Consider the following 27678-nt stretch of genomic DNA (forward strand, 5'->3'; position numbering starts at 1 on the left):
TCGGGAAAGGAGCTCCTCCATTCACGTAGCGAGATCTTGCCAGACTGAGTCCCTCCTTCACCCAGCAAATTCCCGGTTAGAATGTGAATCTTAGGTTCCATTAGTTAACATATTTTTTTAAATACTCACCTTTTTAACTGCATGTCAGGAGACGGTATAAGACTCTGCTGAACAGAAGTAGTCATGGAGACAGTGAACATGTGTTGATTTTTGTACTGTTTGGCCAAAACATGAAGAGCTCTGTCTTCACGCGCCCTCTCACTTAACTGTGTACACCTCTTTTGAGGATAGATCAGTGATGGCGAACCTATGACACGCGTGTCAGAGGTGACACGCGAACTCATTTTTTTGGTTGATTTTTCTTTGTTAAATGGCATTTAAATATATAAAATAAATATCAAAAATATAAGTCTTTGTTTTACTATGGTTGCAAATATCAAAAAATTTCTATATGTGACACGGCACCAGAGTTTAGTTAGGGTTTTTCAAAATGCTGACACGCCGAGCTCAAAAGGTTCACCATCACTGGTATAGCTAGTGCCATTGTGTCCACTGCAGAGAACAGATCTCAGCTGAGAAACGTTAAGTCACTGGCCCAAATGGCACCAGAGAAAAGTGGCAGGTGGCACTGCAGCCTAGGTCTGTCAAACCTGGGCCTTGAGACGCTGCCTCTCTGCCCACATGGACAGGAGCCGCCGTGTCCTGTGTGGCGCGTGCACACCCACCCTTGGAATCGGTTCCTAATATAGAACCTGGGAACCAGAGCTTGTTGCCCTCACTTGTTCCTGCCAGTTTACTACCTGTCAAAGCCAGAGGGGCCGAGCCTCGCCCGCCTCTGCAGTCCCTTCCATCCTGCTAGCTGCCTGTGAGCAGCACCGACTGGGGTAGGAGCAGTCAGTCGTCTGGTAGCTGTGGTGCCGAGCAGCCTGGGCAGGACACGGGAACCGGCCACAGATCCCAGTACAATGGGCAGCGAACAGTGTGTGCGAGGGGCAGGGGCTCAGAGTCCTGTGCCTGTGTGGATTCCTCCCTCCCTATGTGACCATGTCTCCTTCCTTCTGGTGTTGAATTTGTAAAATAATTAGAGGCACTGAAAATATTTGAGATGCTCCACAGCTCTGCCGTTTTAGAGAGCTGTCCTTGGAGACACAGCGGGCCTAACATTACCACCTGCAGCCTCCGTCCCTGACCAGACAGAGCCCTTCCCCCGTGGACACCCACCACGTGGCATCAGCAGGCCCCGGGGGCAACAGCCTGGAAAATGGCCAAGAGAAATCGGGGTGTGGCTTTGGCCAAAGGAGAATGTGGCCCTTTCCTGCGGTGACTGCCCATCTGCTTTTCATGCTGCCTTTCTTCCCAGGGTGCTAACGATGTTGTGAAGAAAGTATTAAGTCACAGTCCTAACATTGCGTAGCTGCTCTCCTCTTGGGAGACCAAGGAAGCAGAGGTCTCTAAAACAGTCCTCAGGAACATTCCTCTGAGGTCCTTGCTTTCTGTGGCCGCCTGGGTAAGCAGAGGTGAGCAGCCTGTTTCCCCGCCAGGCCCTCTCTTCAGGCCAGCATGAGGAAGACGGTGGTCATTGGGGGGCATGCTGGACTGGAAGCCTGGCTCCCTCACTTCCTACCTTTGAGCCTGGGCAAGTGGTGGCCCCTCTTTAATCCTCAGCCTGCTGATCTGGAAAAGGGGCCCTAGAGTCCTGAGCCACAGGCTGCTGCTGGGATTAAATGCAGCCGGTGTCCTGCAGCCGTTTCCCGCTCGAGGCGGGAATTCAGTGGGAGGTGGCCAGCGTGGTTTCCGATGGTGCCGCTGCAGTGGAGGCGTGCTCATGGGGAGGCCTCGGAATCGAGAGCCATTCCACCAGACGAGCTGGCACCAGCAGTGCGGGACAGAGCCCTGGTGGCTTTCTCTGTGGCCTTTAGGAAAGCATGGCGTTTCATCTAAGTGCACCCCTACGATGGCTGCAGGGCTCAGGGGTTCGCTCGTTTCCATACACACTGGCTAACTTTTTGCTGTGTGACACGCCCATGTGGTTTTCCAGGCCGTGCGCTGAGTTAGTATCTGAAACTTTGATCCCTGAATCCATGTCCTTGTGCTCACTGTCTTTGTTCAGTGTAGCAGGAGGGACAGGCTGGCATCCCTTTGCCGCTCCCGATGGCGCGGTGCTCAGGCAGCTCACTTCATTCGCCACCGTCATCCGAAAAGGCAGCCGGAACCTTGAGGGCAAGCGTTGCATCATTTCTGATAAAACACTTTCCAGATGAGGTGTGACTTTGTTTCGTTAAACAAGGTCAAAGTGAGAGTAGTATCGAGAAGAGCTGGTTGTTGTTACGAACAGACACAACTGAACATTTTTAAATGAAGTGATTGAGATGTTATTTTCATACTTTGGAGCATCGCAAAGGTCTGGAATAATAGTTAGCAAGGTCTCCTGTCTCAAAACTGAACTTTGCCCACCCGTCTCGGAGTGATGGTGAGCTGCCCAGTTGTCAGAAATCTAAGCCTGGGAGAGTCTTGACTTACTGGCTGCTGGTGGGTAGCCCTCTGAGGCCTGTCTGTGCCTCTGGCTTCTCTCTTGCTGTCGCCAGCCCTGTGCTCAGAAACTCGGACTAGCCAGCCAGCATCCTCTGAGACACAGCTCCTGTTTACAGACTCTCCTGTGTCTAGATCACTCGGAGATGAGAACCCCCGGACCTACAGAGCCAAGCCAGACACTCCAGGGCCCTTCTAGTCCATCTGTTGACCCACACCTATTAGGTGCCTGATGTAACCCAGCCAGTCCTGTCCACTCCACCCATGTGTCAGCCCACCACCCTCCAGCCCGGCTTCTATGTAAATCCCTGACCTCCACCCTCCCCTTCGGATGCCTCCTGTGGCGTGCTTACCGGCTCGGGGGTAATCCTCCGTCTTCATTTGGATGCTCCGGTCTCAGCAGCCTCAGCAGTTCCGGGGTCCCATTCTCTTTCGGTCTCAGCCCTTCCTTCTAGGCAGACACACTGTGGTGTTTGCTGGCTTCTCGGTGACGGGGAGACCATGCCCCTCAATAGGAGTGGAAGGACCGATGCCCATGAGGCCAGGACAGCACAGCAGACCCAGGTCCCCAGGGGGGCTACCGAGAGAGAGAGAGAGAGAGAGAGAGAGAGAGAGAGAGAGAGAGAGAGCCCTCGGTACAAGCCGTGAGCAGACTGCCCATGCCTTGAGTTTCATTTTCCCCAGAGGAGCTAAAATGCAAGGATTTCAAACTCTGAGACCTTAGTTTGTGGCAAGTGTTGAGGCTACATCTGAAGCACGCTCCACGTTAAGCATGCCCTTAGAAAGGCTTCGCAGAAACAAAAGCCCGAACCCCGGGCGCTACTTGTGGGCCTCAATGGTCTGAGTGAGAGGCAGATCTTGCATGGTTTGGGAGTCTTGCTCCGCGTTGGGGTGGGGGAATCATTCTAAACAATTTGGGTTGTTTCCCCAGAGGAAAAAGGTCACATTTCTATTGGGAAACTAGGCAGCTATTTTAGCTGCAGATTTAAGGAATGAAATATTTCCCAGAGCAGGAACCCTCAGATATGTAGCCAGTAAGTAACACGCACTGGCTGACGCACTAAATTTAACTGTGCTCTCAGTGACGCTTGTCCATGCAAAAGGCCTGGAAACGGTCGGATGGAAATTTCCCTCAGAATATAGGAGCTGAAACCTGAGTTAATTTGATGATCAGAATCACAGCTCCTTTATGAAGTCATAACAGGCCCGGTAGTACACTGTTGGAGATGAAAATTTCCACTAGCAGCTGCTTGTCTTTATTGGTGAGTTAGAAAGCATAAAATGGAAAGTGTTTTCTATCAGATTACATACCTGGAGAATATTCTAATTGTTTTAGGATCTTAACAATGTTAGGCAAGTACTATGTGCAGTGAGTCAGGCTGACGTATTTCGTTCTTTTTTTCCAAGTTGGTTCCATTTTGGTCTCCAAATAAGGAAAGGCACATAGGCGTGTGTGGGACCTCGCTAATCCAGGCAGTAAACAATCTTCTGGCAACAGACTTAGAGACTGCTTCACTCATCTCTGTTTCATGGGCAGTCAGATGCTGGGTGCCCTCGGATGCATGGTCAGTGATGTGCTAATGTAGTATTCTCGTTGTGCTGTGACTTCCTGATGGACACCTGTCCCCTGGTGTTGGAGTCGTGTGGGCAGAGGTATACATAAAGCACTGTGCTTACCCCAGTTTGAAGACACCTATTATCTCCAATAATAGTACCAGTCTCTATGGTTATTGGGATGGTTAAATGAGATGATGCATTTCAAGCCGTAGAGAAGTGTTGGGCAGATAAGTAACATGAGAAAGCTGTACCTTTTCTAATTTGGCCTCTGAAGGTTGCTGCCTATTTTTAGGCTCTCTCTTCCGATGACCACTGCAGAGTGTTAAAGTGGCATTTCTATCAACTCCCTGCTGCCTCTCGATATTAAGGGATAGTTTGTACTGTTTGCACATTAAAATGATTATCCCTAAGCAGAGACTTGCTCTAAGTTCACCCAGATTCATCTGATTACTCTAATCAACCAAATTTACCATCCCTGAGTCTATATCCTTTAAGTCCAGTCAATTTCCTACAACTAAATATATCCGTGACCCCCAGTGTTGTTTTCCCCATCTCCATAAATGTCATTTCTCCATCCTGCTGCCCATACCAGAAGCTTGGAAGTCATCCTTCACTCGAACCTCTCCCCTCCACCCCACAGCTGGTCCCTTGGGAACTATCATTTCCACCTCAAAGATGTGGCTTCAATCCACCAGCCTCCCACCCCACACTCTGCACCTAATGCAAACTGCCATCACCTCTCATCTATGCAACAGCTTCCCAAGCAGTTTTCGTACTTCCGCTCACACTGTGTTCTCACCCATGGTTCGCGCAGTAGTCAAGGTAGAATTTGTGAAACAAAAAGGAGACCATGTCTTATCCTGACGTAAAGCTCTTCAGTGCTTTCCCATTGCAGGCAGAAAACGTTCCAAGCACAGTATTGTGACCATGAGCTCTGCGTGCCCCCGGGGACGCCTCAGGGAGCCCTCTTCTAACCACTCCGGACTTTTTTTTGTGACGCTCTTCTCAATGAATAAGCATATATTTATTTCTGTCATCCCTTGATAATTGTCACGGGCTTTATGAGGAGAGGTATTATATCGGTTTTGTTCGTCACTATATCCCCAACACATCGCATAATTCTTGGGACTTAGTAGGTGCTCAATAAATGTGTGTTGAATAAACAAATGGACTCACCCCAAATTCTAATTGTGCCCTTGTGTTATTTTCTTGTCAAAGTAACATTTTAAAATATTAAAATTAGTTACTGATAATAGGGTGTGCCTGGGTGCAAGTCACTGGATCTCTGGTTTGCAGGGAGATGCCTAGGAACTTTATCCTGAAAGCCTTCTAGAATTATACCCCAAAGCCTTAATACACATCACAGCACTGTCTGTTGAATGATGGCTATTTCGGTTTTGGTACAGATATTCAAAGTGGGCTCCTTCCTTCCACACCTGTCTCCGTTAAGATTTCCACAATGGCTGCTCCAAATCATGCATCCATCTCCTAAAGCCAAGTCATGGCCACACCTGTTAAGATACATGTTTAAATCTATCAGCTACTATTGAAATTTTTATAATGGCTTTGTCTACTAGCAAAACATGTCTGGCAAGTTTATGAATGGTATAACTTTGAGCATGCTTGGCTGAGAATAGTGGTTGAATTGATATTAGGCTACATGTTTTACATGGAGCTATTTATCTATTAGGCATAAAAGGGCTGTTTACTAATTTAAGTTAACAAAACCACAAAGTTAGTGGAGGAAATAAGAAATATTGAATAGAAGGAAGCAACACTTGAAATCTATTTTCGTTGCATTTTTACATTATTCCCTTCATTCTTAAACTCCTTTCCCTCTGAAAAGCAGGAACGCTATATTGGGAAATAATGTGTCTTAAGAACCTGAGCCAGCAAGCTTATGATCCCGTGGTAATGACTCCTATAATCACTAATGAGCAGGGGATGCTGACTATCCCAGCACACGCACTGGGGCAGCCTCTTGCCTGTGCTGCAGGAAGCTGTCACATCACATTGTTGTCCCGACCCCATGGGCACTTTGATTCCTAGACCTTCCTGAGAAACCTAATCTGAAATCAAAGTCAAGTTTCTCAGATGTGGCCAGACAAGGTCACACTTAAAACAGTTCAATGAACCTGCCAACCAGAGTTGAAAGGTAATGCCTCCCTCCCGAACTTGGCAGACTTACCTGCAAGCTTACCTTCCAGTTCCCAACGTGCCTCTCCCCCCGTCTCCCCAGTGGGCTGGGCAAATGAGAGTTTATCCTCTGAAAGATGGCGAGGAATTTCCTCCAATCATTTAATTGGGAAATTGGGCACAGTTGTATTTTGGAAATGCAACTTTATCCAAATCGGTGACTCACAAGGCCTGCTGTGGAAGGAATGTTTTGGTCAGAGATTGCAAGAAGTGAGATCTAAAAAGAAGTCCTTACTCAGAGTAGGAGCTTTTAAATCAGAATTGCATGGTAACTTCAGGCCCCTGGGCTTCACTCTTGGCCTAAATCACCAAGATGTACCCACTCTCTCGAGTGGCCCCAAAACACCCCACAGGCTTGGGGCTGTCACGCTGTGGACATCCTTCCCCCGCTGCTGCCTTCCTCCCATGTCGTGCTTGAGATGTCACCAAAACGCGCTGGAGAGGGGAATGGTGACTCCTGTTAGGCGTGATCTTAACATCTCACAACACAGGTTTTTATCAAACTCCATGTGATTAAAAAAAAAAAACAACAACAACCTTGCCATTGCTTTATATTGCAGTGTTCTGTCTCTTGTGGTCGAGGGCATAAGCAACGAAGTGTTTACTGCATGGCAAGAGATGGAAGCCTTTTAGAAAGTGAGCACTGTAAGCACCTTGCTAAGCCCAGTGGGCACCGAGAGTGCCGAGGAGGAAGATGCCCCAAGTGGAAGGCTGGCGCCTGGAGTCAGGTGAGCAATGCTTCTCCCCTACGACTGCTTCGGGCCCTGGGACCAGCGTGCTGGCTTGCGCGCCTGTGCCCGGTTCTGCTTTCTCAGAGGGGAGCGCTGGACTGGGAGGGAAGACTGCGTCAGGACACGTGTCTGCTGTGGGACCTGGGCAAGTGGCTTCAGGCCTTGCACTCGGATTAATCCCTGCGGCAGGGTGGTTGTGAGGATGAATCCTAAGTGGCAGCAGATGGAGATGTCAGATGTCTAGCACAGAGCAGCCCCTCCTGACTGCGCTTGTGTTACATGCACCCCTTAGAAGACACTAGTTCAGTGAGGTGGACCACGGTCACCTGGCAGGAGCTGAGTGTGAATTTACCGTGGAGGTTCTTCAAGAAAGGACTTTCAGTGTAAAGTATTAGAACATATGTCTCTGCCCATTTGCTTGTATAGAGAGGTGGGGGTGTGATGCGGCCTTGGGAGCTTTCTTTAACCTCCCTGAGCCTACCAGTACTTCACATAGTTCTTATGAGGGTTCAGTGCCATGACGAGTGCCACATACCGCATCTCATGGGCTCTCAAGAATAGTCATTTGTTCGGATGAGTGTGTTTGGGAAGGTGCGAGGGGTTAGTGCCCAATAAGCTACTAATTCTAAACATGGGGTGATTTAGTCAGACATTGAGGATGGGAGTTTCACAGTTGAGTTCAAGAAGGAACTCTCAAAACGGCTGTTTACTTTTAAACAACGGCTGCATGAGCTCGTCCCTGCATCTAGTCCTACAGTAAACCTCGCCTCCCCACGCGTGTACCTGTCTCGGAGCGGTAGAAGGCACTCGCTGAAAACTAAGGCTGCGTGTTCTGCATTTAATGCCGTGCTGCTCTCCGGGGCTTTGCTTCAGGGAGGTCTGAGGGAACGTGTGCTTCTCCTCTGCACAGGAGAGCCACGCAGATGATCCTGAGAATCAATAAAACACTAGGGTCAAGGTTGGCAGCCGTCAGATTGGTTCTGCCAGGGGCTGGGTCTTGATCCCTAAGGCCCCAAAGAAGCACTGGGTGCCTGGATTAACATGGGAGGAGCTGAGAATCCTCCATTTCTACATGACCCGTAGAAAATTCTAGAAATGTGAATTTTTCTTACATGATTTGAGCTGTCCCCGATACCGCCTGCCACACTCCACTTCCCTGCATGTTCTCCAGCACTGGAGTCTGATTCCTCTCAAGGTCTTTACCATAATGAACATGTTTTGCTTTTGTTTTAATTGAACCCTCAAAGCATGTTCCAGCCAGAGCTAGGTCCTCCTTTGGTGTCCTCAAGGGATGAGATTTCAAGGGTGTTTCCATCGAGTCATCGTAATGGTTGTCTAAGTGACTGCTGTCATCTCCAACTTCTAGGATTTATTTTGGGAGCCCTTCAAGTCACATAAAAGCTTGCCGCTAATGTTCCTTGGATTCCACACTAGCCTGTCCCTTATTAGACTTCCTGCTCTTACTTTTCTTTATGTTCCTTAGCCTCTAACTTATCTATTTGCATATTTCCCTGAATATTAAGTTCAGAGCATGTAAAATGATGTCCATTTTAAAGTCCAATTCATTCAATAAAAAGTCAATGAAAAGAATCTTTCTCTCTTTATTGGTAAACACAGAGTGAGTTTTACTTCAGTATCCTGTGACTTGACGGGAAATCTAAAATTGCTCACAAAGCTGTGATGATTAGGTTTGAACCCCGGGGGTGTTTTCAAACGTAAGCTAATAGGATTATCTGAGCTCCTCCTCAGAAAACACCGCACCTGTTCAAAGTGATTGCTTAGAAAAGTCTAGTTCAGTGGTTCTCAACCTGGGGGTCGAAGGACCCTTTCACCGGGGTCGTCTAAGACCATTGGAAAACACATATATAATTACATATTGTTTTTGTGATTCATCACTATGCTTAATTATGTTCCATTTGTAACAATGGAAATACATCCTGCATATCAGATATTTGCATTAGGATTCATAACAGTAGCAAAATTACAGTTATGAAGTAGCAACGAAAATAATTTTACGGTTGGGGGTCACCACAACATGAGGAACTGTATATTAAAGGGTCGTGGCATTAGGAAGGTTGAGAACCACTGGTCTAGTTGAAGATGCAAGTCAACACAGCCGGGTGGTGGTCTGTGGCCAGCTTTAGAATGCCCTGATTTGATTTGTAGAAAGAATTAGGAAAGCGGGTAAGACAAGGTGCTGCAGAGGTGAAGCCCAGTTTGTGCAGCTTAGAAGTGTGCCTGAAAGTAATCAGACCCAGTGGCTGATGCAGAAAGGCCGTCTGTATGATGAAGGATTATTGGCTCACTAATGATACCGTGGTAGACAGGAATACCCCGAAGGCAGCGATATTACAGCAAGAGTAATGATGATCCATTTGCAACAAATTGAGAAGATTTCATATCTGGTCCCTGTGTCTTCTGCTGGTAGCTATTTTCTGGTCATCTCTTCTTCAAGGTAGGAAGAATAATTAGTGCAATTTCTCATCATGTCAAAATGTCTGATGATAATAAGACATATGGAATATTGGGATAGGACACTGGGGTAGTTGTACTAATTAATCTTCATCGTCTCTCCCTCAAAATTGGTGTTTTGAGGTTTAAAGTGGAATGTTTCATTCAGCCTATACCTTTTGAAAATCTTGAAATTGCAAAGGAAATTTCTCCAAGGAAAAGAACGCTTTTCTTGGGAAACATCCTCACTGTAGTTTTAAAGCAATTTTTTTTTCAAAAGTTCATGTTCGGGTTGTTTAGATGATTTTGATCAAGAGCTAAGGTTAGATAGATGCCTATGAAATTTAAGACAAAATTCAACGTCAGATCCCTGATTCCTCTTGATAAAAGTGAGAAACCTGTTTTGTCACAATATGAAAGCATTCCAGAGTGATCTTTTTTTTTTTTAACTTTATCCTATTCCTATTGAAAGGCTTTTTAAAAATGAAGATTAGAAGTGAAAAGAATAAATAATGAAATTAGAATCTATCAGTCATGAACTCATTCACTGGGTGCGTTCACCAATCCTGAGGTACCATTGCAAGGGTCAGGATGGGCCTAACAATCAATGGAATGCCGTGACTTAATTAACAGCCCCTGTTTTCTTTCTTACTGATAAAAACATGATGCTGTGCTCGCAATCAGTGGTGTCTTAGACTCAGGGCAGTAATTCATTTCTTCAAGCTCTTAGAGCAATTGCCAAAATAGAAACTGGCACTTGCAACATGAATCTACTGGCCATTTGGGTTAGGATTTTTGTCATGACTACAGTGAGAACAGCTTGGCTGTGGTGTCAGGCTCTGAAGTGCTCTGCACGTGTGTAAGGGAGCAGCATGGCAAATAGGTGGCTGTGTCTTTTGAGAAATCAAGGAGACCATATGCGCATGGTCAGCTTCAGGGACAGATGTGTGTGCTCTCATATCTGTGCTTGTGTTTGGGCCATAAGCAGAGGTTGAATTGTTTTGAATACAGGCCTCTCACCTACACCCGTGCTGACATAGTACAGAAGACTGCCTCCTATTCGCACCATACTCTAAAGGTGGGAGCCGCATTCTAACCCACAGTAGCTACAGCCAGTACATTGCCAGGGACAGAATTTACTTTGTTGTTTGGTTTTTCCTTGTTTCTGCTTGAGTTAGAGTGATTATATGTGCTCTGTGCTTAATTTACTTGTGGAGTATCTGCCTAAAAGGGTTACTAAGAAAATACAAAAGGTATTTCATGTAACGTGCTTAGCATAGAGCTATGCTCCCATCCAGGGTGGTTTTTTAACTCTCGAGACATTTGGCAGCGTCTGGAGACAGCTTAGGTTGCCACAACCTGGTGGAGGAAGGGAAATGCAACTGACATCCAGTGGGTAGAGTCCAGAGACTCTGCTAGACTTCCCATAAGGCACCAAGCAGTCCCCAACAAAGAAGAATATAGGGCAGCCGTGGGCAAACTACGGCCCGCGGGCCGGATCCGGCCCGTTTGAAATGAATAAAACTAAAAAAAAAAAAAAAAGACCGTACCCTTTTATGTAATGATGTTTACTTTGAATTTATATTAGTTCACACAAACACTCCATCCATGCTTTTGTTCCGGACCTCCGGTCCAGTTTAAGAACCCATTGTGGCCCTCGAGTCAAAAAGTTTGCCCACCCCTGATATAGGGTGTGAAGCCCTAGTTTACAGACTGGTCATAATCAATGCTTAGTAAAATGCTTCTGTTACTGTTGTTACTATTATTACATGATTATATTATTACTAGAGGCCCGATGCACGAAATTTGTGCAAGGATAGGCCCTCGCAGCCCCAGCTGCTGCCTCAGCCCTTGCAGCCCCGGTTTCCTCCGGAAGGTCGTCCAGATGGTCGTTCTGTTGTTCGGTCTAATTAGCATATTAGCTCTTGATTATATAGGATATTTGGTTCATATAGTTACTTTTCAAGCTAGTCCCTCCTTTAAGTCATGTCACCACAGTAATACTGGGAGAAAATTTCTAAAATTCCCTCCAGGTTTTCAGCTGTATATTATGATTCCCCAGACAGAACTTGCACAGAGATTCTTTTATCTATGGAAGCACAGAAGCGTCCAGTTCCCTCTTTAGGGTGCTGAGTTTTGCAAAGTAGCTCTGCACAGCAGGGAGCACAGAGACGAAATCCAGCTCCAGCTCAGTCGTTCGGAACTGAAAACATCGCCTTTCAATCCCACACAGATAGACTGCCGTGCGGAACGAGGGCAGTGGGGCCACGTTCACACAGGCTGCTTAACGTTTCCCCTTGACAAATGAGAAGAATTAAGCACGCACAGTGCACAAGCCACCACCGCCACCACCTCCGGGGTCAGGTGGAGGTCTTTTTGATGCTGTTTTATTCATGGGGTTTCTGCACAAACCTCTCAGGATTCGCCAAGCAAGCCTGGCTGGCTGTGTGTGCAAATCCTTGCGTCCCCGAGACAGCACAGGAAAAAGCCTGGAGTCCAGAGAGGACCTGAGGCAGGGCACTCCCTTCTAACACAGATTCCCATGGAGCCACGCGTGCCTGCCTTGCCATGCATTTCAGCCATGTGAGAACCTTGCTGTCATCTCATAGCTGGCTTTGACATTATAAAAACCAGAAGCCGCAGAGATACATGATGTAATTGAACTTTCCTGTGTCTTTACTTGCCTCTGAGGAATTATCACACCTTGTAGTGATTTCTTAAATGTTGCATACTTAGGGTTCTCCATGCCCTGCCTTCCTTCAGCCATGAGTGATTTACTCAGCAAGGACAGCATTAAAAAGAGGTTCTGTTGACTGTGAGCCTGAAAAGTACGCACTCTACCAGTCTTTGATGCTGTTTCCCTTTTCTTTAGGCTATTAAGGCACTGTGAGCTTTTGAATAGATAGCCCTGTGGCCGACTCAGATTTGTTTGTGTAACTGTTCTTTTTCTGTCGCTGTATTTCCATTTGGACACATTATTCTGGAAATGTAGTGATTTGTATTGTAGACCCCAAATTTAGATCGCCACAGGGCTTTTTGGTGGTGGTTGTTTGTGGGTGATGACAGTGTTTGATGCTTCTGTCATTCGTGTCTAACTCTCCCGTGGCACCGTCCACTCGTTTCCAGGGTAATCGGTGGGAAATACTGTACATGTGGCTCCCGTGGCATTCTATGGCCATCCCCTGGACACAAGGCCATCACTCCTGTTCAGGCGGTCCCGTTCCACCGGGATATAATGACTCTAAAAGTCTGGTTTTTGTGGGTCACAAACTCATGCAATCCAATGAATACCAATAAATCCAAACAACAGCACCTGTTTCTCCAGAACAGTTCCTCTCCAGCCGGCTTTGAGCATTGGAGCTCCTGCCTGGCACAGACTCATCTGAAACAATATGATTTCCCAAGCTGCCTTCTACACAGTATCACCTATTTTCTTAAAATCCGAAATGGCAATAAAGTTCCTAGTCAGCAGAATCCAATGGGTGTACATGAGAGTAAATTTCCATGAGCTCAGCGTGAGATGAGTCCTACTGCAGGTTAATTGGATAACAATTTCTTTCTAATTTAAGAGCGTAATTCTATTCTTTATAAAGATTTCCTCTTAGGAATATGGCTTTAATGTATGTTAAACTTGTTTTCTCCATGCCAGCCAAATTAATGGAAGCTGCGCTATCACAAAAACTTGGTAAACATTTTAAATAGCTAAGTGTAATAATACGCGGCGCCTTTAGTTTCTACCTGTCCAAGCCTTAATAAAGACCATCATTCTTGGCCTACCCATCAGTGAGATTACAAAATCCAGCAATGAGGAAGCCATTAAAAAATTAATTTAGAGGAAAGTTAATTGCAGATTTAATGTGGTGTTTTGCAACTTGGTCAACCAAATGGTTCAGCCTGATTAGCAGTATTTTTCAGGAGCTGAAACATTATGCCTGCGGAAAGGGTTTTACCTCATCAGCCTTTATTCTTATGTATTCATCTTAGGCTGTAGATAGACAGAAATACTTTAGTGCATTCCATAGTTTTTTTAAAAAAGTCATCCATCTCCAGGAATAGAAAGAGGAAGAGGCAGGAGAAAATACTTCTCCTACTTCCTCTCCTTGGGTTATTCTTTTAACCTGCCAAGAAGGTATTCCTGTAGAGTGCTGCAGTGCCGATTTTCAAGAGCCTCAGATCCTCCAGAATAGATCATTTGGGATTCCCACTTCACGTGGCAGCTCTATTTCTAGGTTGTGCTAAATGTTTCCTAATGATCTCTCCCAACCCCTTTATCATCCTAAGAGTTTTGTTCACTTTAGAGATTCCCCAAACTTCAACATCCTCCTCCTCCCCGACATGGGCAGGCAGTGGGTCTCCTTCACTGGGAATTAGAAACCCTTGTGATACCTGCGAAAAGCATCGGATGAGGGTGCATCCCCAGGTCTGGGACTCCCCGCCCCCCTCCACACAGTGACCCACAGCTCCCACTTACACACTCTGTCTTCTCAGTGCTCTGTGTCCTGTGGCCATGGCGTGCAGCGGAGAAATGTGGGCTGTCAGCTGGGACCTCGCAAGGTAGCCAGAGAGACCGAGTGCAACCCGTACACCAGGCCGGAGTCGGAGCGCACCTGCAGAGCCCCGCTGTGTCCGCTCTACGCCTGGAGGGTAGAGGAATGGCAAGAAGTAAGTAGAACCATGAAGTGGGCACCTGCCAGGCATTTTGCTCAACCCCCTTGCCATCATCACAGCCGTCCCCTGTGAAGCCTTCGAGCACAGTGACAGGGCTGGCTCGGACCCAGAGATCTGTGGTCAGAGGCAGGCAGCGCACTCCCACCCTGGTGGGGAGGCTCCTTTTTTTGCACAATTCCTCTGTCTACATCCTTGAAGGTTCCCAGTCCAGCTGCCTTAGGCAAAATGCTCGCAGATAACTGACCTGGGAGGAGGGGAAATGGAGGAAATATTTTAAATATGTGTATCCAGGCTTGGCCGTTGTGTGTAGGCAGACAGCCACAGACTTGAGCTGGGACTCCCCTGTGCTCCTGCGTCCAGGTCTTGGATGTGAGGTAGAAGACGGGCCCTCACTGAAATCCCGGTTAATTAGTGAAGTATTTCCACATTGGAAAATGATGGAATCTGAAGAACTGCTCCGTTGATGCAGAAACAGACAGACTTGTTTTTCTCCCTCTTAATAATTGGTTAAAGAAAATGTTAATGTTTAATGTTAACACTCAGTTAAATAATACACCAAATGTCCCTGGGGAAACGTCTGGCTGGCAAAGAAAGACATTAGTAGGAGGTATCCTCTGTATCAGAAGATTCGATTGCAGAAAAGGGGGGAAAGAGCTTTAGGAAGAAAACCACATCCAGTGACATTGGAATGAAATAGAAAATGCATGCTGTTATTCACAATAGCCAGGACATGGCAACAACCCAGGTGTCCTTTGACAAACGATTAGCTAAAGGAGATGTGGTACACACATAGGGGATGTGGTACACACACAAGTGTAGGTTTATAGTTGTATCACAAATAAATGATACAGTAGTTCATAAATAATAATACAAGAATAAACTCTGTGTTTCACATACTCACAACTGTAAACCTACAGTTATATAATGGAATACGACTTAGCCATAAAAAAGATGAAATACTGCCATTTGTGAACACATGGTTGGATCTTGAGAGTATTATGCTAAGCTAAATAAGTCGGGTGGAAAAGGAAAAGTACAAGAACCATATGATTTCACTGATATGTGAAATATAAAGCTGAAAGCAACAAGTTAATAAAAACAAACAAAAAGTGAACCCATAGAGATGACAGAATGGTGTGACGAGGGGAAGGAGGTGGGGGATAAGGAGGGTAAAGGGGATCAAATATATGGTGACGTAAGGAGACTAGACTTCGGGTGGTGAGCACACAATACAGTATACAGAGGCCAGATTATAAGGTGTATACCTGACATTTATATAATGTTAGCAACCAATGTTATCCCAGTAAATTTAATTTTAAAAAAGAAAGTGCATGCTGTGAAAAGTTCAGATATGGATAATAAGACAGAAAGTTCTCCCCAGGAATGGTTTTTAGAACAGGGAGAAATCGTGCCCCGCACTGGGCTAAGTGCTTCATGTTCATCACCTCACTTAATCTTTGCAACCACTAGACAAAGTGGGTGTTATTATCACTACCCCATTTTGCAGTCAAGAAAACTGAGATTCAGAGAGCCAATGTCATTCCTCCAAGTGCCACACACCTAGCAAGTGGAAGAAGCAAGACTCGATCCCAAGTTTTTTTTTCCTCTTAAACCATTATGAGATACTATACTGCATTCTTTTTTATTATCATTTTACACAAATACTGTGACAATGCCACTTTTTTCCAATTTTATTGAGATATATATGGCATATAATATTGTATTCATTTTCAGTGAAAACATAATGATTTGATATATGTGTATATTACAGTATAATTACCACAGTAAGTTTAGTTATTAAAAATAGCTATATTATAGTTAATGTCATCACCTCACATACTTATAAATTATTTTTCTTGTGATCAGAAGTTTTAAGACTCTCTTAGCAAATTTTAAATATGTGATATTTTAACTATAGTTACCAAGCTGTACATTACATACCCAGGACTTACCTTTTTTTGTGATTGATTTTTAAAGAGAGAGAGAGACAAACGTTGATTTCTTGTTCCACTTATTTATGCGTTCATTGGTTGACCAGGGATCAAACCCACAGCCTTAGCATTTTAGGATGACACTCAAACCAACTGAGCTACCCAGCAGGGCTCAAGTTTGTACCTTTCAACCAGCTTCACTCATTCACCCATTCCCCCGCCAACCCCCCACCCCACCACCTCTGCCAATCACCTATCTATTCTCTATATTTATGTTTGGGTTTTTTTTTAAAGATTCCACATATAAGTGAGGTCATACGGTATTTGTCTTCCTCTGTCTGATTTATATCACTATAATGCCCTCAAGGTTCATCCATGTTGTCACAGATGGTAGAATTTCCTTCCTTTTCATGGCCGAATTATATATTCCATTGTGTGTGTGTGTGTGTGTATATATATTCTTTTCTTTATCCATTAATCTGTTAATGGACACTTAGATGACTTCTTGGCTATTATAAATAATGCAATGGACATGGGGGTGCATATATTTTTTTGAGTTAGTGATTTTATTTCCTTAGGATAAATACCCAGAAGTGGAATTGCTGGGTCAGATGATGGCTCTGTTTTTAATTTGTTGGGGAACCTCCATACTGTTTTCCATAGTGGCTGCACCAATTCACACATGAGGGTTCCCTTTTCTCCACATCCCCGCCAACACTTGATATTTCTTGTCTTATTGATGATAGCCATTCTAACAGGTGTGAGGTGGCATCTCATTGTGGTTTTGATTTACATTTCCCTGATGATTAGTGATGTCGACCACCTTTTCATATGTCTGTTGGCCATTTGTTTGTCTTCTTTTGAGAAATGTCTATTCAGGTCCTTTGCTCATTTTCAGTTTAATATAGTCCTACTTATTTAGTTTTGCTTTTGTTGCCTTTGGTTTTGGTGTCAATCCAAAAAATCATTGCCAAGACTAATGCCAAGAAACTGACCCATGATGTTTTCTCCTGGGAGCTTTATGATTTCAGGTGTTATGTTCAAGTCTTTAATCCATTTTAATTGATTTTTGTGTAAGGTATAAGATAGGATTCCAGTTTCATTCTTTTGCATGTAGCTATCCAGTTTCCCAGCACCATTATTGCACAGACTATTCTTTCCCTTTTGTATAGTCTTGGATCCTTTGTCTAAATTAACTGATTATATATATATATTTCTGGGTTCTCTATTCTATTCCATTGATCTTTGCCTTTTTTTTATACCAATACCCTACTGTTTTGATTACTATAGGTTTGTAATATGGTTGAAATCAGGAAGTATGATGCCTTCAACTTTGTTCTTCTTTCTCAAGATTGTTTTGGCAATCAGGGCATCTTTTGTGGTTCAATTTCCATACAAATTTTAGGATTTCTTTTTATTTTTGTGAAACATGCCTTCGTAATTTTGATAAGATCACATGGAATCTGTAGATTGCTTTGGGTAGTGTGGACATTTTAATAGTATTAATTCTTCCAGCCCATGAGCACAGAATATCTTTTCATTTATTTGTGTTTTCTTCAGAGTCTTACAGTTTTCAGCATGCTGATCTTTCACCTCCTTGAATAAATTTATTATTAGTTGTTTTATTCTTTTTGATGCAATTTTAAATGGGATTTTTTTTTTCAGAACTGCAGTGTTAACATGGGTGAGGATTGAGCCTTCCAGCCCTGTCCTCTCTCACTCGCCCTCCTGAGGGTTCCACTGTTTGCAGTCATCTCTTTCCTGTGGACTCCTCTCACCTCCTCGCTCACCCGCCCCCCCCCCACCCCCCTGCTGCTACATTTTACCTGATACCTCCTTGGGGCCGGCATGTGCCTTGGCTTTGCTCCCCTCATTGAGTGGCACCTTGATCTGATGTCAGTGAGCATGCTAAGGCGCAGCCTCAAGGCCCACAGAACGGGATGTGCTGGGTTCCCCCACCTCCCCTTACAGGAGTTCTCTTCCCATTAGCAGCCCCTGGCAACCAGCTCAGAGCTCTTGCTTGCTTTTTGCATGTGCATGTTCCCCTTTTGCTTCCCCATTGTGCACTATTAAAACTCGCCTGTTTGTTGGCAAGATGCATTTCATGCAAGACACATAGCAAGTGGCACCCTCCTCTTTTTGAGAAATAATCCAAGCATCCACTTTGAGAAGCACAAGTCCTGCATGTTCGCAATAGCATCATCATCATGTTTTATACAGCCACACATGTGCACTTCACACTCCGGGTGTGCTGTTCCCATAGGCTGCAAGGACAGGGGCATGCCCTCGAGTTGTATAGAGCAGAGGCCCTAAGACTGGTGATGCTTAAAAAGGTCATGCATCTTATTGTCTATTAAACTCTGGACCAAGCACTGTGTGCAAAACCTCATTCAACTTTTTCCATACTCTAATGTAGTCATTAACTTTCCATCCTCACTTAAAGGTGAGGAAACCTGAGGCCTGGTTGGGTTGATTCATCCAAGTTCGTGCATTTCCCAAGTAGTAAGGCTGCGGTTTGAGGCCCAGTGCCTGGCCTCTGGAGCATATGCTCCGAATCTTTATATTCCACTGCCTTCCATGTACCATGTGAATCATTTCATTTCCCTCTCACGGGCTTGCCCAGCCTCTTACTGCCCCATTGGCATCAACGTAGAATTCCCTGTACTGGGAGACCACCTCCACCTGCTTCCAAAAATGAAATTCTTGGTCCAGTTGGTTGATGATCAGACCCACGCCCTGTGATCGGGTGATTGGGGAGTCTTGATGATGCTGGAGCACCTCACTGGGCCGCTTTGTTTATTGCGAGGCCCGTTGGCTGTGTGGGGAGGAAGGGTGTCAGTGTGCCTTCAGGATACCATAGGGGAGAGCCTGGACCTTCAGATGTGGGGCAAAGTAATAGGAGAAGAGGGAAATGACATCTGTGTCTCGTTTTGTTTATGCCCTCGATGCACCATGTTGTAAACAAAAGATGATTCAATGCGTGGCTCTGGGGAACTACTTCAGTCTCTAGGCTCCAGTTAGCTCATCTGCTAAGTGGAGACTATAGGCGGACGTGGTGGAAGGGTCCTACTGAGGATTAAGTGGGACTAAGTGAGGGGCTCGCACATTCTAGACCAGCCGTGGGCAAACTACGGCCCACGGGCCGGATCCCGCCCGTTTGAAATGAATAAAACTAAAAAAAAAAAAAAGACCGTACCCTTTTATGTAATGATGTTTACTTTGAATTTATATTAGTTCACACAAACACTCCATCCATGCTTTTGTTCCGGCCCTCCGGTCCAGTTTAAGAACCCATTGTGGCCCTCGAGTCAAAAAGTTTGCCCACCCTGTTCTAGACCTTCCACACGCTGCTTCTCTTCAGTCTGGTGGCCTCCACATTGCCATGCTGGGCTTTTAATGGCACTGCCAACTTTGGGCTAGATATTTGGCCTCTCAGTGATCAGTTTTACTCACTTTAGACCAGTAGTTCTCAACCTTCTGGCCCTTTAAATACAGTTCCTCATATTGTGACCCAACCATAAAATTATTTTCGTTGCTACTTCATAACTGTAATGTTGCTACTGTTAAGAGATCGTAATGTAAATATCTGATATGCAGGATGGTCTTAGGCGACCCCTGTGAAAGGGTCATTCCACCCCCAAAGGGGTCATGACCCACAGGTTGAGAACCACTGCTTTAGACTTATAATGCTCAGGAGGCTGTTTGAATTTGTAAAAAGGAAAACAATACTTTTCAATTCCTTTGAAAATTACAACCACAAAGGACTTACTTAGTAATAGTATTATAATTTGACCAATTTCTTATAGCTTTCAGAGAACTTTCAGTCAAATTTGAACTGTGAGCACGTGGGTTGTGCATCTCCCAGCATTAAGGAATAAACCTCCCAGGACTTGCAAACTTCCTTTTTTCTTCTTTGCCTGGACTACTCTCTTTCCTCCCTAGTAACTCAGGGTCTCAGCGAGGCTGCCCTGCTCCTTCCCTCGCTTCAGTCACCCTTGTTGTCCTTCAAGCCTCACACAGAGGTCACTTCCTCTCAGAAGCCTGTGCTGATCACCCCTCCACACTCAGGACTGAGTCAGATGCCCTCCCCACAGCAGCCTGAAAACACTCTGCTCCCGCAGTTAGCTCTCTGAAGTGTGGCCTGTTTTCCTTATCTAGGTTATCAGCTGTCTGGGGTCAGAGAGTTTACTCACCAGGGTTTCCCCGGCATTTAGCACAGTACCTCGAGCACTGAAGGCACCTGTTGAATGAATAAAATGAATGGAGGGACAAGAAGATGTTGGAAGGAAGGAAGGAATTATAGAACAACGCCTGCTCATGGTTGGCCTTTCTTCTTTAAATCTTTAGAATGTCTTTTAGAACAGGCAGGCAAATTCCTGTGTTCCTGTAAGCACAGCTGTTTTGTTTTCCTGTCATATTGCCATGGACAAGCTGTGCTCTGTGCTCGGGGATGTGTGGCCTTTGCAAGCTGCCATCTCACAGCTGTTTGGCCCAGGGCGGGGGCTTGGAGGCTAAGAACTTTGATAGAGATCAGCTGTGGAGTGATTCCCAAGTTTATCTATTGCCTTAGACCAGGAAAGTTAGAAACGAGCAGCAGGTCCTTGGTCAGGGGTTACAAAGATTTCATCAAGTTTCCAATAGGGAGTGATCAGGTTTTCATGTGTGTACAAGGGCCGGATATTAGCTCTTTATTATTCACTAGAGGCCCGGTGCACAAAATTTGTGCACTCGGGGGGGGGGGGGGGTGCGTCCCTCAGCCCTGCCTGCGCCCATTTGCAGTCCAGGACCCCTTAGGGGATGTCCACCTGTTGACTTAGGCCCACTCCCCAGGGGATCAGGCTTAAGCTTGCAGTCAGACATCCTTCTGGTAGCCAGGGAGCCCTCGGGGGATGTCCGACTAAAGGCTTAGGCCCCCAAAGGATCGGGCCTAAACTGTTAGTTAGACATTCTTAGTGCTGCCATGGAGGTGGGAGAGGCTCCTGCCACCACCTCCGCACTGGCCAGCCATGAGCCAGCTTCTGGCTGAGTGGCACTACTCCTTGGTCTGACCTAAACTCTAGAGATTAGTACTTCATTTTACAACTTTTTCTCGGTTTATAGGCAGCAGCAAACTCAGACCACACAGTCGGGTGTGCAAGAAATGTTGCTTTCTTTATTGTTTAGTAACCAAACCTAACTTCAACTTCAGCCCCCATTCTGCCAAGTGAAAAAACAAAAACAAAATATTATTTAACTTAGGTTCCCCACCCCCTTCTCTGGAGTTGTACTTCCATGTCAGACAGTTTATATCTCAGGCAGAGGTGCCAAAGAACCGAGCAGGGTCAAGAACATGTGGACCTCAGTCTTCTGTCTGGACTGGCCCCCACCCAGTGCCCTTGACCCTCACCTGACCCTCACCTCAGAGCTCAAGTCCATGCCGACCCCTGGTATATTCTCCTCATCTGGGCCTTGAGGCCTCTTGAGTCCAATTCGCTCTCTTCATCCCTCCCTGCCACCTTCTCTCTCTCACACAAAGAGCTATTGGGCTTTCTGGGGTGAGGTCCTCTGACACCTCCTCAGCCCCGTTGCATGGACATCATCTTGGTGCCTTGGTCACGGCCACAAAGCTGTGTGGCTGCTCTCAGACCCTCCGTCTCCTGCTGCCTTAGGGAGTGACTCAGTGGGAGGGGAGGGTCACAGTCCTTTTTACATGGCCGCCAACAAACACGCTGTTCCTTCCCTCTAGTTCTCCTTCTCCTCCTCACCCCAGTCCAGGCACGTCTATGTGCAGGGCAGGGGAGGGTGGGAGGCAGGGGTGTCTCTGACCCAGCACACAGGCTTCCAGATCCACTGCTCCCCCAGGAGGTCTTCCACGCTCTGGACCTCGACACCCAGAACCTGCCCCCTCTCAGCTGCAGGTCTTTGCCCACAGTGGTCAAGTCTGTTTAGAGCAGTGGTTCTCAACCTTGGCTACACATTAGAATCACCTGGGAATCTTTTTAAAATCCTGATTTCTGCGCCTCATCCTTTGTTACTAATGTTGTGGCTCTACCCCATAACAAAGAAACAGAATTTCCAGAGGATGAGGCCCAGAAATCAGGATTTTAAAAAGATTCCCAGGTGATTCTAATGTGCAGCCAAGGTTGAAAACCACTGCTTTAGAGGCTTGAAGTCAAGAAGTGCCCCTTTGTTCTCTGCTTTCTGGAGGCGGTCAGCGTGGAACATTCCTGCCCTGGATTGGGGAGGGGTCTCTGGGTGTTAAGAATACCAGGAGGGGGAGCACAGACTCCTCCGAGAGCTCAGAGAGTGGAAGGGCAGCACCCCCTCACCTCTAACCCCAGGACATTTCTTTAGAAGCAGAAGCCTCATCCTGTGCAGGGGCCTGTGCTGGCTGCCTCAGTTTCTCAGAGACAACGAATTTGATGAACGTCTTTTCCCCACTGCAGTAGCTGCTTCATTTGTTCGTTCTCGCATTTTTCATTAGCTGCTAAATCGCCCCTGTGGCTGCAAACCTGTTGTGCCTGACTCAGCCAGTGGGGAGCTATGGGAGCTGTGCAGGGACAGGGGAAGGGGGAGGGGGGCCCGGCCTGCAGAGAGGGTCAGTGGTGCCTGCCTGGCTCTCTCAGAGGATGTGGCTTAGGTTAGGTCCTGTCCTTTGGCAACTTTAGGAGGGGAGGCCGTGTCCTCCGCTCCCCACTTTGACTCAGGGGCGGAAGTTCTCCTTGCTCTCTGGCCTCATAACTCAGTGGATCATAGTCGGATGCGGCAGGCAGGAGGCTTCTGCGACTGCAGACTGCACACGGGCGCCAGCCGGAGGTTTCTGCGGCTGCACACACTGTGGGCAGGCGGCTTCTGCAGCCATACACTGGCCAGGGCCTGAAACCCGGGACCGGATCGGGTCACGGACGGCGGGCAGGCGGCTTCTGTGGCTGTACACGGACGCCAGCCTGTGGCCCGGACCTGATAGGGTCATGGGCGGCGGGCAGGTGGCTTCTGGGGTGTCCGGGGTTGCCGCTGGGCCTGCGCCCCAGCTCTGCCCTCCTGGGTTGCCGCCTGGCCTGTGCCCGGGCCCTCCCGCCCTCCGATGCCATGGCATCGCTCCACGCAGGCCAGCCGGCAACCCCGGCCCCAGTGGGGTTGGCAGTTGATTTGCATAAGGATATGCTGATTAGCCAATGGGAAGGGTAGCGGTCGTACGCTAATTACCATTTTTCTCTTTTATTAGTGTAGATTCCACAAATCTTTATCAAGCACCTGAAAAGCGCCAGGCACTAGACATTAAGGATGTAGTAGAAATTACGGGAATGCCGTGGTGGAGTTGACAGAGAGAAAACAAGCAAACATGTTACATGAAGTTGCCAATTGTTAACAGTGCGGTGGCCGGAAAGAAATGAGGCGCAGAGAGAGAGAGAGAGCGAGCGAGAGAGAGAGAGAGAGAGAGAGAATGACAGGCCGGGCCTACGTCTCTAGGGTGGTCAGGGGGCGAAGGGCAAGCGGAGGTGATTCCTCTTCAAAGGAATGCAAACTTTGTACAGAAAAGTGTAGCATCACAGGAGCGGGGGTGGGGGACCAGACGCTATGAGGGTGGGCGCAGGAGGGGCAGGTTTACGACGTGCCCTGTAGCCCAGGGCGAGGGTTTGGGTTTTCTCCAGAGCCTTGTAGGAGGTTGGTGAGCCCCTCCGGACTGACCGCGGCCCACCTTGGGAGTCCCTGTCACAGACTGAAGGCTATAGCGAGCCCAAGCTGCTCTAGTCACCCAGCCCCCTTCCCCTTGATGTCATTCACCTCCAGCCTCAGGCACGAGGAATCCTTCCTGGGCCAGGGCCAGCTTCCCCTGGCCGCCACTCCCCGCCTCCTGCTCTCCTGCTCCCCGCCTGTGGCCCCCCAGCACCCCTCCAGCTGTGGGAGCCTGCCCCGTCCTCTGCCGCGGTCACAGATGCAGAGGACCTCATGGCTCCTTCCCCCTCACAGTCTGTTGTGAGCCCACATCTGCTCACACAGCCACATAAGGTGCCCGAAACGTGAATGCCAGGGCCACCAGTTTGCCTGCTGTCCTGACAGAGACCCCGGCTGGGAGCAGCCACCTGTGTCATGACCAAGACAGAGGCGGGTAGGGTGTCAGGGCTGCACCTCCGCGCCCAGCACGGAATTGGGCCCATTGACGATATTGCCTGAGAGTGTGAGTGACTTGAGAGCTATGAAATGTCTCCACAGCCTTGTGTCTGCCTTTTCCCCTGCAAATAGACTATGTTGGGGTAAACGTGTCTGAAGTCCACGTTCCTGGCTTTAACATGAGCTTTGAGAGTAGAACCTCTTGGTCCTTTAAAGACGGCTTTTTCTTTTTTCACTTTAAAGGAATGTAGATAAACTGATGGTCAGCACTGCTCCTTAGCACACAGGCCTCCACGCGGCACACAGAGCGCGTGCTCCTAAGCTGTCCGTTTGTCCTGGTCCCCGCCGTCTGGTGGGGGTCTGAGCCCACACTGTCTGGTGGGGGTGTGTGCCCACGCTGTCTGGTGGGGGTCTGAGCCCACACTGTCTGGCGGGGGTCTGAGCCCACGTCGTCTGGCGGGGGTCTGAGCCCACGCTGTCTGACAAGGATAGCGGGGCCCTGGGAGCGGGCGACCGATCTGTCCTCCACAGAGAGATCAAGTGGAAAGCAGCTTGATTACAATCTTTAAAGAAAGACAGTTTCTACCCAATGTGTCAAATAACCCCTCTTAGACCTTTCCCCGTGGCCAACCTGCCTGGCTAAATAAAATCGTACTTTAACCATTTATTGTAGGTCTTGCCCTCGGATTTGGAAAGTTGTTCCCCCGTTTATTTCTGTGCATTGGAAGGCACGCGGCCTGGGAGGCGGTGGCCGGCCCCGGGGCAGCCCGGCCGCTGTGGCTTGCTGTCTGCATCAGTGAGGCAGGGCGTCCGGGCGGCTGGCGCTGTGACTTAGGCGCTCGGCGTACTTTATCCTAAAAGCTGTCATGAAATTTGAGGAAAGCTTTTGGAATTATAATGAGGCTAGTGGATCTTTCTAGCTGTTTTTCAGGACATTCTAGATCATTCTCCAGGAGAAAGAAAAGAGTTCATAAATCAGAGGGGGAGTGGTGTTACCCAAGGCTGATCATCCAAAAGCACGGGCTGGGGGTGCTCCGACCACCCGCCTCAGCTCTGGTTCGGGTCCAGGCGCCAGCAGACAAGCTGCTGTGACTCTGGAGTGTCTGCAGACTCCTTCCAGAGCACGCACGTCTCACTTACTTACTCCCCTTCATTTTTCTAAAAGTTATACTCAATTGTGGGCAAAAAGGGGGCCACACCCTACACCTGACAGCTCAGGGGAGGCCCGCATCGCGGCCTCACAAACTCAGAGACCTACAGTAAGCACAGGGGTGGTCTGACATAAAACTTCCGAACCCAAAGCGAGGCATGGCTGGTAGTCACGTCCCAGGCCTGTAGCCTCCCTGACAAAGGTCACTCTTTACGTTAACTGAGCTGCTGTGGTCTTTCTGCATCTAAGATAACAGAGCTTGGAATGTCAGCTTATCTCTTCTCCCGGGCCTGCAGGGCTCACCCTCGTTCCTGCCAGAGCGGAGACCACAGAGCCCTCACTGTTACCTTGCTCCCCGAACACCATCTCTGTGCGCTGGGAATTGAATTATGATCTATCCTGTACCCACCCGTGTAAAAGAAGCATGTGTTTCTCCATTTTGCCTTTTCTCTCTCCCCGAGGCTCCCCGCCTTGCTTGCTGCCACCCCCCTAATCTACACAGTGGGTTCATGTAGCCCTCCTTACGCCTCCCCCTCTCATTCTGATGAATGAAATAAGCTGCAGAACTGCCCTTCTCCAGAGCATTTTCTCCATCCATTGAGATTTTGCTTCTTGGCAATTGTCAGTTTGGCTCAAAGAATCTCATTAATATTCTCTACAGGTTTAGGCAGTTCTTACCTCGACACAAGGTAAGGTTTCCAACTCCCTTTTCCGCCACTGGCAAACGAGCTTTGGTGGCAGTTACACATTCTTCAAAACCAAGAGAGAAACACTTACCTAGCAGAAGGGATTTAGTAATCCTTGCGCTGCTGCTCTAAGCTGTTACTCATTGACACAAGGAAAGCCCTGCGGATTAGGGAAGGCATGGGGCCCGGGAGGCCTGGGGCAGGCCGCTGCTCAGCCTCATCCTCTGACCACCAAGTCCTGATTTCTAGGGAACTGCTTTTTCTGAGGGGAGTTAAGTATTTCTCCTGCCTATACCTACACATCACAGATTAACCACGTTTTTGTTGTGTTTTGTAACATTCGGTGGCTCCCTACCTTATTCGGCATTTCTTAAATGAAGAAACAAAAACATTATTACTTCACAGTCATTCCCAGCACCCTCCAGGGGCACAGAAAACCCCAAAACCACCGAACCAGGACTGAGCCAGACCCCGGGCCCACCAGCCCCCGCACTGGTTGGAAGCCATTTGCTCCTCTGTGCTCATCTCATAGTAATTTTTATTCATATTTGTGCCCCAGAAAAATTACAAATAACTTCACATTCTAGACATTGAGGTTTTCTTCCAAGCAGCAGGAATAAATTTCGAGTTAAGTTTGCAAATGATAAGGGGCTACCAGAACACACCATGTATCCCTTCTGCATCTTGAAGAGCAAAGCAGCTCACAGAAGACATGTGGCCCGGCATTTCTGCTCCCAGGAATGCAGCTGAAAGAATTGAAATCAGGTGTACGTGCATGTCCACAGCATCTAGTTGCCCACAATGTTGTGCAATAATTACCCCTATTTACCCATCAACATTTGAACCAAACATGGTATATCCATGCATTGGACTATGATTCAGCCATAAACAGGATACATGCTTAGCATGGAATAACCTTGAAAACATTGTGCTAAATGAAAGAAGCCAGTCACCAAAGGACACATACTGGATAATTAGATTTACATGAAATACCCAGAATAGGCAAACTCATAGAGCCAGAAAGCAGATCGGTGGTTGCCGTAGGGGAGGAGAGTGGGGGTGGGGAGGGGTGACTCAGGCTCGGGGTTTCCTTTTGGGGCAATAAAAATGTTTTGGATAGATAGGGTAATTATTGCACAACATTATGGGTAACTTAATGACATTGAATTGTACACTTTAAGATGGCTGTGTTATGCTTATTTTACCAGAGAAAGGGGGAGGGGAGAGAAGGAGAGAGAAAGAGGGAGAGAGGCAAGAAGCATATCAGAAAAGAATTTCTTTATTTTAAATTGTATTTTTCAATTACAGTTTACATTCAATATTATTTTGTATTAGTTGCAGGTGTACAGCATAGTGGTTAGACCATCATATACTTCACAAAGTGTTCCCCTCATTATTTCCAGTGCCCACCTGGCACCACACACTGTTATTACAATATTGTTGACTGTATTCCCTATGTTGGACGTTCTATCTCCGGGACTGTTTTGTACCAATTAGTACTTATTAATCCCTTCATCTTATTTGCCCAGTCGCCCAACTCTTCTCCCATCTGGCAACCATCAGTCTGTTCTCTGTATCTATGAATCTGTTTCTATTTTGTTTGTTTATTTTGTTCTTTAGACCCCACATATAAGTGAAATCATATGGTATTTGTCTTTTTCTGACTGACATTTCACTGGGCATAATGC

General features: G+C 47.1%; 1 protein-coding gene across 1 annotated transcript in view; it reads left to right on the forward strand.

The window, feature by feature from the left end:
• Window positions 1-27678, forward strand: part of ADAMTS9 (ADAM metallopeptidase with thrombospondin type 1 motif 9) — a 162070-nt gene that overhangs the window by 110919 nt on the left and 23473 nt on the right. The window contains 2 exon segments of the mRNA XM_023754048.1: window positions 6843-7010; window positions 13953-14126. Coding sequence (XP_023609816.1) covers window positions 6843-7010; window positions 13953-14126 — 342 coding nt within the window.

This window comes from Myotis lucifugus, unplaced genomic scaffold (assembly GCF_000147115.1).
Source record: "Myotis lucifugus unplaced genomic scaffold, Myoluc2.0 scaffold_55, whole genome shotgun sequence".
NCBI classification, from domain to species: Eukaryota; Metazoa; Chordata; class Mammalia; order Chiroptera; family Vespertilionidae; genus Myotis; species Myotis lucifugus.